Source organism: Anthonomus grandis, chromosome 12 (genome assembly GCF_022605725.1).
Source record: "Anthonomus grandis grandis chromosome 12, icAntGran1.3, whole genome shotgun sequence".
In the NCBI taxonomy this organism is placed as follows: Eukaryota; Metazoa; Arthropoda; class Insecta; order Coleoptera; family Curculionidae; genus Anthonomus; species Anthonomus grandis.
Genome location: NC_065557.1, coordinates 5,621,159 through 5,633,500, shown reverse-complemented (window position 1 = coordinate 5,633,500; position 12,342 = coordinate 5,621,159). Strand labels below are relative to the sequence as shown.

The window sequence follows — 12,342 nt, the reverse complement described above, 5'->3', positions numbered from 1 at the left end:
CATTTTGAACTTGTCCGTAGCTCTATCATATATGGAGGTAGAAAGCTGTTTAATAAACTTCCACTAGAAATAAGACAACTTAAGACTGAAAAAAGCCTACGTACAAGGACGAAAATATTTCTTGCTAGTAAAGCCTACTATAGTTTAGGTGAATTTTTTAATGATTAGCATTTAAGTTTTATATAATTTTATTTTATTTTAAATTAGTTTCTCGTTTTTATTCCTTTAATGTACAGTCTACTGGCTTTGTCTACAACTTCTATGTTTGAGTATTTAATAATTTTAACATATTGTAATTGCCTTTGGTGCATCTTAGCTTATTAACTTATTTTATTTCTATTAAATGATCGTATTATCTAATGGGTCTGTGAACTAAATAAATAATTGAGGGACAATATGCTGAATTCTTGGGATGCTAATCTGTGCAATAGTATGTTTGTTGATCGGGTGAAAACTTGGATTACTGCAGGACTCCTAGTTTCAATCAGGAAAAGACAATTTAAATAGGTCTAGATAAACTTTATGATCCCAAAAGGTTATGGAAAGTAATTAAAGAAGCAACTAAAGATCATTGATCAAGCTAACATTTCTGATATAAAAAGTATTTTAAGATCCAATAAGTTCAAGATAATGGATAGGAAGGAGATTGCTAATGTTTCTAACAATTATCTTATTAATGTAGTTAAAAAAATTGCACAAAATATTCACAATGGCAATGTAAGAGAAAATATAGAGGAAAGTAGGCAAATAGATTATTTCTTGCTAAGTCCAGTCTTAGACTTAAAGCAGAGCAAAAAATAAAGTCTAAAAAATTGAGCAAAAAGGGGAGAAGAATTCATCTGCTCAAACATAATCTAAAAATATAAAGAAAAATCAGTGATTCCACTTCTTTACTTAGTGTTGTTTTTAGCACAGTTTTATAGAGTTTGCCCTGATATACCTGATATATTTAAAAATGCAATAATAGTTCCCATACTTTAAGAGGGTGAAAAGAATTTGACAAGTAATTATCATCCAATTGCTTTAACCTGCATCATAAGCAAAATTATTGGAAAAAAAATGCTGGAACAGGTTGTTGAAATATTTAAAAAAATTAATGTGCTAGGTACATTGAAATCAATATGCTTTCCAGTAGAACTTCAATGAAAATGCACTTTCTGGAGTAACAGAGACAATTCTGAAGGATCCAAATAAATGAAAAAAAGTTGTTGGTATGTTGCTGGACCCAAAAAAGGCTTTTGATACTGTGGACCACCATACACTTAAGGAGACAGTAAAATAATATGTCTCAACAATAAAATATGACTCAACTTTTTAACATCTACATACATGATTTGTTCTTAATACAGGAGAAGGGGAGATTTTTTTATTACAGAGATGACTGAGCAAAATTTTCAAGTGGACTGGCATGTTGCTAAAAGTAAAGCTGAAGAAGCATTAAAAAAAATAAAGAAACAGATGGACTGCAATTTGTTAACACTTAATGTAGATAAACCAAAATTTGTAGCCTTTTTCATTCTTTTCTAGATCTTAGCTACATATTGTACATCACAAATAGAAAGAAGAACAGAAAGATGTTTTAAATATTTGTATAACATAAAAAAATAATAAAGTAAAGGAGTTATCAAAAAAAAAAATCAAATTACTGACTTAAAGGCAGCTAAAACATACTACTCATAAGAAATGTTGCCATTTAACTTTTTTAGTAGCAGAACTTAATAAAACAATAAAATCCTGGCAAAATGAAATTTTTTAAATTAATTTTGAATACTTACCGAATAAAATACACTAACAAAACAACTAAGTGAGGCATGCCCACTTGGAAAACTCTTCGACAAGTCAGCCATAAACATCCTGCTGAACTTTGACTCTTTACACTGATAACTGGGTATGTACTGTCCGGCAGTACAATTATCCGCAGTGTTCGGCTGGCAGGAGTCAAAAAAATGGGGCCGATGCTCCCCCACTAAATTTTTAAGTATTTCAGTTAGGAGTAGCACTAAGGCACACCTGAAATTCAAAAAAAAAATAAGTTGAGAAACAACTTTTGATGATTTAAAGTAGGTACACTCACCCTGTAAAGAATTCTTTGTAAAAGAACCAAATCTCCCGATAGCAGATCCTGGAAGCAGGCTCTTTTCTAAGATATTCAATTAAAAATAGGACAGCGAATGGTACTATTATTAAACTTCCTAATAATAAAAAAGCTGTTCTTATGGTGTCTCCAGTGTATTTGTGTGATAGTGTGGGGTCTTTGCAGTGGAATCCTGACCTTATGGCTGGGATGAAGCCTAGCTCTAATAAGATTATTGCCGATATAACTGAAAAAGATTCATATATTTTAGGGAAAAAAATGCTACCAGTTTGAAGTTTTTATACAAAGCTAACTTACAGGTTGAGAATCTATGTATTCTCATGTTAGGTTTCTCACAGGATATTGATTAGGTATTACCCAAGATACTCGTTTCGTATCCAGGGCAAAGTGCTTTATTAATAGTGACACTTATATCACATCGTAATAAGGCAAAATGAATAATTAAAGATATAAATAATAAATACCAGGCAATCAATGTGCAACCTGTCACACCACTGAATTTTCCATTTTATCGCTATCAATAAACGTACGATTGCCACATTTTGTTACTGCGAATGATGAAGGTCACGAATATTACGGTGATTTCGTTAAAACTGAATGACGAATGAGTGTTTTAGTCTGGAACTGGAGTCATACATAAAAAAAAAACATAAATAATCAACAATGAAGACATTACACTCAGGGTCATTCATCAATGGAAATCTAGCGTAGTTGTCAAGTTTCATGTGAACATTTCTTTAAATACCCTGAAGTAACCAGCATATAAGCTTTTTTTATTATCCTTGAAATATGCTGTTTTATATAGCATATGGCAACGCCGTAGAAGCGCCTAAACGTCGGGAAATAAAATTCAACGAGGTAGTAAGAATGAGACTTTTTTACTAAGTAAAACGATTAAATACTTTTTAGTAGGTTTTCTTTTTTAATTAAGAAAAATCACGTTTTAAGGGGTTTGTGTTATTAATTCTCATTGTCCTCATCGTAAATTTATTATTATTATACGACTTTTCTTACGGTACTAATCGGTTCAATAGGTATAGAGAATTTGACTTTCGATGATTTGACTTCAAATTTGCACGTTTTTTCATCAGGATTATTGAATGAAAAACTCATACAAGAATTTTAGAGTTTTTTAATTAATTTTGATGTGGCAAAAGTGATTGCACTAATTTAAACTATATCTCTATAATCAAGGAAATTATATAATTGTTTTATTCGCAAGTAGGCAATCCTTAATTTTCTATTTATATAATAAATAAAGATTATTTTATTGTCAAGTATAAGGCTCAAATAATTGGCTTCTGGGACCACGGGAATTTTTATATTGCAAATTTCATTAACAACATTTTTCGAGATTAAATCAAGGAAGAGAACATATGACAGAAAGGCATTTAACTTAAGAATATGGTTTTCAGCAAATTTGTCAATATTATTTAATTTCTGATTGAATTGCTTTTGAGAAAAAGAAGAGTCAGCAAAAAAACATTGCCGAAGTTAGCACAACCAGTACAGTTATTTGCAGTAAAGCACAAACTAGTTTTTTTATCCTCATTAAGTCTTAAATTATTAACTAAGTTAGTAGATAGGCGAGATGTAGTACTATATTCCTTTCTAAAACTAGATTGATAATTAGGAATTATATTATTTTTGTTACAAAATTGAATTATCCGACTATAAATATGTTTTTCCACAATTTTACAAATAACAGACAAAATACTTATGAGTCTTAAATCTTTGGGTTCTGTAGTAATAGATATTTTGGGTAAATGTTCAATAATAGCTTTTTTCCAAATTTCAGAAAAGTTATTCTGAAGTATTCCGGAATTAATAACATTCAGCACAGGTTTTAGACAAAATTACAGACAAAATTACACTTCTTACAGAGTAGAATCATTAATTTAATTAAATCAAAATCATAATATAAAATTTAATTTATCAGATAAACTATTGGAAAACATATTTTTATTGTAAAATAAAGTCGATCTCTTAATATATGTCAGTCAAGTTGCTACCAAATATTTATTGAGTGATTTAGAGTCGGCCAAATTATAAGGTATTTCAGAATCATCATAGTTTAGATCATAACGCGTGCATTACATCTGTTTCGTAATATCCCATGGCTTGAAGTATTTTAGCTGTGATGCCGTCTACTCCAATTGTCTCCTGTTTTTATAGCTTTTTCTACTTCTGATTTTAAAATTCCAGGTTCTCTTTTCTATGGTGTTGCTCATTCTTCGGATGTTTTGGCGCTAACTGACTTATATAAATCTTTGCAGTGTTGTTTTTATACTTCCGCTATTGTAATTGGATCTACTAAAACCTCTCCCTTATTGTCTTTTATAATTTGTGCTAAACCTCATAGGAACCACATGTATGGTGTGGATCAGAATCGTATGTCAGCAGAAAAGTCCTTGCTGCAACGGGAACTAGGTACTGTGAACGAAAATTCCTATTAATCCAGACTTTTTGAGTTGATGGAGGATACGAGAGAAATTGTATGTGGCGCCCATATTTAATTAAAGTTCGTCGGAAATTTTGAGATTTTCGAGCTGAAAGAGACGGGTTATTCGTAAAACTATTAGCAGTCTGGAGAGGTAACTTCAGCACGACTGTACCCGAAATAGAATACCCTTCCCTACATAGCGAGGATATGAGGACACATATTATAAAGAATTAGAAAATGTCCTGGAAAGATTTCTACATGGCGATTTTGAAAGCAGAAGTCAAAAAAAAGGAGTATTAAATCAAAAGAAGTAATTGGATGAATAGTTGCTATTTGCATTAAGAAAAGAAGAAGAAGGATGCTGTTTGAACTACTTTTTTTCCTAAAAAGTGTCTCTGTCAATATCACAAGTAATGTTTTAATTAATTTGCAGCAATTCCAGGTTTCTGGTATAAGAATATGATTTTATTTATTACTGTTATCTTTTTGTATTGTCAATTTTTAGTCTTTAATAAAAGCAAATTCAGTTGGTTTCAATCAAGAAGTTTTACCTTTCAAATTTAAACTGGATCATTATAAATATGTCAAAATATATGACCTTTATCTGAGGTGTAGAGATTAAGACTGCTGAGCACACAAAATGAATCAAAATAAGTGATATATTAAGTTATATACTATAATAATCTGTTAGGGTAGGAGTAGATCAGTGTTCAATAAAATACTTTTAATAATTTTTAGATTAATTCTATAATGTCTCTTATAATAAATTATTGTAGATTATAGTATATTACGTATCTAATTTTAAGTAATTATTTTTCAGGAAATTTAAATGATAAATGTATTAAAGAATAACATTGTTTTATTTCCATTTTAAAATTGTTGATAAATGATTATTGCAGTACTTGACTCGTTTAAATTTATAAAATAAAGTTAATGAGTTTTATTTTATCCTAATCAATATCTGATGCACGCAATCAAAAAATTCATATCAGTAATCTTTTTGATTAGGTGCTTGCTTGCAAATTAGGAGATTTTTTATTTAAGGAAATTTGATTTTCCCGCCCTAATTTGGCCACGCCTTTGTACCATTTTGATTGGCACGTCAAACTGTCAAGTTAGTTACAGCAGTTCCAGTTGCCAAGCAAGAGGGCGCTAGCAGATTTGTCAGAAGAATTTCTATCAGTTTGCATGCAACCACCACTTCCCTATAGTTTTGTAAACCATTAAAATAAACATTTAGACATAATTAGGTCGTTTCATATGACAAATTACCCGTTTTATTTATTAGGATTGCCAATTTAAACGGTAAAGTCGAAATTATACCCATTTGTAATGACGTAATTTTTGTTTAGCATATTCCAAACAGCGGCGACAACAAACTTTTAAAAAAAATTGGTGTCTGATGATTGGTCATCTTTTATATACTAGGTTATGTGAAATATCCGTCACTGTCAATAAAAAATATTGGTCAACTTGTTCTTGAAAGTTATTTCGAAAAGTGTTAGATAATGTCTAAAAAAAGATATAATAGGTATAATGAACAATCGCAGCTGATGATTTTAAATATATTGGTTTTTTTTTAACTGGAAAAGGAACTGAAAGTCCAAAACGGAATTGTACTTCAAATTGAGAATGTGATACAGCGAGCCGCAGATGCAACAAAATTGAGCACAACAACGATCGCAAATATAAAGAAGAATGGGATAAAATCAGATCAGGATTACGCAGCCCGTATATCTTCCAAGCAAAAGACAGCAAAAACCAAAATTACAACATATTTGAAACATAGAATTCGGGACACAATTTATTCTATGTACGCCAGAAAAGAATATGTAATATTGACAACAATAAGAGAAAAATTCAGGGAACAAATTGAATATTTTGAGTTTTCCATTGACTCCTTAAGAAGATGGATCAATAGTATAGGCTTCAAGTAGAAAAAATCAAATAACAGAAAATATTTGATGGACTTGCCAAATATTGTTCATAAAAGAATCAATTTTTTAAGGGAGTATATCAAAAATAGAAATGTAGTTCCGGAAGGTTTTACTCCAGTTTTCATTGACGAGACGTGGATTTTTAGCAAGGGATCATTTCGTAGTAGCTGGCAAGATGACACCAAGCACACGGATTCAAGGAAAAACAGTGAAGGTAAAAATTATCTGGTTATCTTTTTAAATTTTCTTTTTGAATAAAAACTATTGCCCTTGTAAGGGCCCTCTAACTTCATAATTTCATCTGTTTCATAGTTTCATATAATTTCTCTCTAAGACAATATGAGGGAATTTAACTCCATACACTACTCGTATGTGCATGGAACATTACTTATTAATTATATTGAATTTATGTTCTGGAAGAATGATTTCTAAAAGAAGAGAATTGAATTATCTTTTATTTTTAAGGTCATCGTTATATCCTGGTCCACGCCGGAACCAAAGATGGCTTCATCAATGGTGCAAATTTAATATTTAAGAGTGGATTAAAGACGGGAAATTATCATGACAATATGAACAGGAAAAACTTCGAAAACTGGTTTAAAACTCAGCTGGTTCCAAATCTTCCCCCAAAGTCATTTATAATCATAAACAATGCAAGTTACCATTCTGGTTTATTAGAAGAAATCCCGAGAAAATCTTGGACAAAGCAGAGACTGACCGAATGGTTGAAGAAAAAGAATATTGGCTTTCCAGAAAGAGCCATGAAAGATAAAATATGGAGTATTACACGCAAAAACTGCCCTAGTGAAAAAAGTACTTCCTTGATGAATATGTTAAACCTTTAGGACACAAAATGCGACTGCCACCATATCATTGCCAGTTTAATGCAATTGAAATGGTATGGTCGGAATGTAAACGAAAATATGATCAATATATTTCCAATTTTAAGGGGTCACCTTCAGAAGTTCTGACTACATGGGAAAGGGTAATAAACGAAATTTCTATAGATCATTGGCAAAAATATGTTTTTTATACAGAAAAGGTAATTGAAAAGGCTTGGGAGGCAATACAAGTGTGTGATGCCTATGACATTCTGCCACTTGTGATTACGACTGACGAAGACGACGATGACGAAGACAATATCTCTGATTTCAGTTCTGACTCTGACAATACTGACGAGATTGATTAAGCTTTTTTTGTTCTAGCAAATTTTATTTTATGATAGTCGTTTAAGTATTCAATCATATCGGTGCAATTTCATTAACTTGGTAATGCAATATGGCGTGTTTTTTTTGAGTTTGTATGTTTTATTTTTTGGAATGGTATTTTCATTTTAATGTGTTAACATATTCCTTCAAGCAGCATTTTTTTTCATGAACAAGTAAATTAAATTGTCAGTATTTAAATTTTTCCCAGTGAATTAAAATCATTTTATATCATTATTTACAATTTTTGTAAGCTCGGTTTTGTTACGTCTACTGCTCGTGCCGAATTCTACTTTTCAAATATGTTGTAGATTTGGTTTTTGCGGTCTTTTGCTTGGAAAATATATGAGCAGCGTAATCCTGATCTGATTTTATCCCATTCTTCTTTATATTTGCGATCGTTGTTGTGCTCAAATTTGTTGCATCTGCGGCTCGCTCTATCACATTCTCAATTTAAAGTGCAATTCCGTTTCGGACTTGTTGTTTATGTCCCATTATTTATGATTAATTATAATAATATTTGTTAATTATTAAGTTCGTTAATAATACAATAAATACTACAAGATTTTTTAAAATTTTTTGGGAATGAAAGTATATAGGTACACGAATATAAAAATATAATAATATGCTGCTAAAAAAAATCATTTGTTAATTTCTGAAGGCGATGGTAAAGTTTCTAACCTAATATTGATTGGCAAAAATATCTACACTATACGTTTTTTCTCACCTGGATGACGTAACTACAAATGGGTATAATTTCGACTTTATATCATAATTAATATTTCTCTCATAAATGTCGATCACAGCTTAATTTTAAACATGATAGTCCATATTTTACCACCTCTTTGCGCCTTACCTATGACACCCAATACGGCATTGATCGTGTGCGGCACGCGACACGTGTTCCTAAATTTGCTCCTAGTTGGCGCCGCCTGTGCCGCGGTGCTTTTATCGGTTTCTGTAAGATTTATGCGGACGCTCGGTTGATGGCCGCCAGATGGCAACGGCGTCACCATCGCCTTGTTATCCTGGAAAACAAGAAAAAATAATAATTAAAAAAAAAAACATTTCGAGTGGTTTTTTTTGCAGGTGGATTTTTTCTGAGAGCAGGATGTGATGCAAATTGATTTAGATGCTAATAACAATAGGGGTTAAGATAAAGATTTTTTGTTGACTTTTCTATACAGGGTGGTCAAAATTCATGACGAATTTTTCAAAATTATGTTTTAATAAGTTCGGTATATACTGTTTTTAAATTTAAAATCCGATGTTTCATTTGTCTGTCAGAAACTAATATAGGATTAACCGAGGGGTAAATATGTGGGGATTTAGGAGGATTTAAATCATCTGTTTATGTTTGACGCATGCGCATAACATATTTCAACACGAACTGACAACAAGTCTGAAACACCAGGCGCCGACACCGCTAGTTGTCGAGTTACACCGATAGTTACACGTGAAAACGCATAGCATTGTTAAATACACCTTCGCATCAAGACAAGTTAGCAATTATACTAAGAATATTATCGAACGAAAAGATGACATGGGATTGCAACTACAAACTGTTCTGGACAATTTTGAGGCAAATTTAAGCAATCAAGAACCCAGATGACCAGATCATACCAACTCACCAAGCCAACTGTTAACCTGGTTGTTTGACTTATCTGTAAAAAATTCAAGCCAGTCAAAATATCGGAATGCATATAATGACCCAATAAAGTACTTCTCGTTATATTTATTTTATGTAGGTGGACGGTTCCTTTATGAAACGCTTTACGAAAATATGAGAGGCAGTTTACCATCGATAAGCTGTTTAAATAAATTTATTGCCAAAAATTCTTTAAACATAGAGGAAGGATTTTTTGACTATGATGGCATTTGTACGTTTATGAAGCAAAGAAATTTACCTAACGTTTTATGGATCAGCGAGGATGCAACTAGAGTAACCAGCAAAATTGAATATGATTCAAGGACTAATAAGTTAGTTGGTTTTACTATGCCATTGGTAAATGGAATACCTGCAAGAGTCTCGTTTTTAGCAACATCTGCAAAAGCAATACAGGACCACTTTAAAAACGCTACCAGGTCAAATTATGCATATGTAATTATGGCCCAACCCACATCACAGAACGCGTCAGGATACTGTCTTGCAGTGTTTGGCACAGATATTAGATTTACAGCAGCCGATGTTACAAAAAGATGGCAGCATATAAAATTAAATTTTAAAGAGCAAGGTGTTATTGTATTGGGTTTTGGCTCAGATGAGGATACACGTCTTTTAAAGGCAATGAGACAAGGCGTTAAATTGTGCTGCACCGAAGTCCTGCTACGATCCAAATGGAGGTGGTTTCAAGCAAATTATAGTACAGAAGATGGTACTTCTTATATTCAAGACACGGTACATATAGCAATCAAGTTACGGACTAGACTGCTTAACCCTAAAATCAAGTTAAAGTTCGGTAATGTTTATGCAAGTTCTAAACAATTGCAGCAATTAATTGCAGAGCACTCCAAAGATAGGCACCTGTTGACATATTCTGATTTAAAATTAGAAGATAAAATGAATTTTAAAGCAGCAGAGAAAATATGTTCAAATAACGTTATTAGCTTATTAGAGCAAGATTCAAAGAATTCAGGTACTGTTTATTTGAAATTGATGCGCTTAGCTACTAGTTCGTTTTTAGATCACAAAATGGATGTCAGAAGTAGAATCTATTCAATTTGGTACTGCGTTTTCGTTCTTAGAATTTGGCGTCAGTGGCTTATAAAAAACAAATACAAAATTGGAGAACATTTTATCTCATCAAACTGCTATGCTTGTATAGAATTGTATGCCCACTCACTAATTAATATTATAATAAACATCCGTGAAAATACACTTTTGTCAAGCGACATGTTCCTAACAGTACTTTTTGGAAGCCAGAATTGTGAACAAACTTTCAGGACTACCAGGTCTATGACCTCCACATATTCTACAGTGGTTAATTAATTAAAAGTTAAATTAATTAATTAAAATTAATTAAATTAATTGAAACAAATTTGCTAGGAGTTACAGATCTAAAAAACTTTACAGATACTATGATAGCTGATGCAGTAGATCGTGCAATGCAAGACGCTCTAATATGTGCGCAAGAACTGGGCATTTCTGTCGAAGAAAATAATTTGTATTATTCCGCAATTCCACCAATAACAGACATTGTAAAAGATGGAAGTCCAGACGATGAGGAGGATATGCAGATAGATGATAATATAATTTACATGAAAGATGATAATTCATGCAATGTTTCACTCGAGATTTCACCTAATGAGCTTCAACACTACAATTATAATTCTCTACCAGTAGAAACTGAAGATTTTAATGGCGATGACTTAAACAATCCAAATAGCCAGTTATTTAAGGATTTATGCGATATATCTCGTATTGGAGTTATGGATAACCTTATTTTGAGAAATTATGATCAAAAATTAATGGATGAAAAGATTGAAGAGGGTCCATATATCAGAGTCACTATTGCTGATAAATCAAAAATTATCAGAAAGTCATCGCTCTGTTGGTTGCTGGAGGAAACTAAAAATAGGGTTAGTACAGACAGACGTAATCGTTTTGTCGTAAGAACTACAGGAAGACATGAAAGGACTAAAAAAGAAGGAAGGAAAAAATATTTTATCAAAATCTCCATCAAAATAAAAAGAAAAATCCAGAAAGAGAAGTGAGACAGATAGCTCAAAGATACCTCGATCATAAAATACGATGACAGTCCTGATACAGAAACATTTTCTGAAGATGATATCGATATGGAAACAAATGTAAATGAAAAGAAAAACCTAAAAGAAAACGCACAAAAAGATTTCCCCTACAAAAATTCTAGTTTATCTCTCGGTTTATCCGTAATTTTAACTTCAGTAGAGATGGATAAATTTAATGCAGCATATTACGACGAAGGTTGGTATGTTGGAAAGATATTAAGAAATATTGATGGCAATGCCGATAATTCCATGGTAGAAATAACATTTTTAAGACAAATGAAACGAAAACGATATGAGTTTAAATAACCTGGGAAACAAGACATATCAAATGTAGAAATACAATATATTTTTATCGGACCTATATTCATAGAGGAAAATGAACTGAATATTTTCCATATTGGTGAAGATGTCTTAAAGCAGATTAATATTAGTTATAAAAAGAAACAGCAAAACTGTTTAGATATTAGTTAGTTTTAAATGTTTGTTTACCTGTTATATCTTACCTCGTAAGGGTACTATTAAAAAATAAAAACAAATATTTTTTCGAATGCGTCTTATTTTATGAAAATCCATCCCAAATCATAAAGGTATTGCTAAATAAGTAGTGTCTATGCTAAATATCTAGTTAAAAACTAAATAAAAAACAGACTATATTAAACAAAATTATCAATTACTAAGGTTTTATTTTGGATTTAAGGGGATGTATGGGGATTTATGAAATTTTTAGAGGGATTTACAAGAATCTATGGTGATTTAATGGGATTTAATAGCCAAAAAGGAATTATGATGTACAACATTCTGGGCAGATATTTACCCCTCGGGATTAACTTTAGTTATTATTTTCATTAGGACCATGGGTTTTTTGTGCTCTGGAAAAAAAAACGATTAAAATAGCGATCTACCTATCTCTGTTCC

The 12,342-nt window shown here is 31.6% G+C and overlaps 1 protein-coding gene across 7 annotated transcripts in view; it reads right to left on the bottom strand.

Annotated features, from left to right (window-relative positions):
- The window catches only part of LOC126742698 (phospholipid phosphatase 3-like), a 56,319-nt gene that overhangs the window by 5,731 nt on the left and 38,246 nt on the right, over positions 1 to 12,342 (bottom strand). For 6 of the 7 annotated variants that reach the window (XM_050449465.1, XM_050449466.1, XM_050449467.1 and 3 more), the window contains exons 2-4: positions 8,537 to 8,708; positions 2,075 to 2,321; positions 1,776 to 2,010 (exon numbers count right to left, since the gene is read on the bottom strand). In XM_050449465.1, the coding sequence (XP_050305422.1) occupies positions 1,776 to 2,010; positions 2,075 to 2,321; positions 8,537 to 8,708 (654 nt within the window). Of the gene's footprint in view, positions 1 to 1,775; positions 2,011 to 2,074; positions 2,322 to 2,392; positions 2,772 to 8,536; positions 8,709 to 12,342 lie in introns of those variants that run through there. The other variant, XM_050449470.1, reaches the window with a different exon arrangement.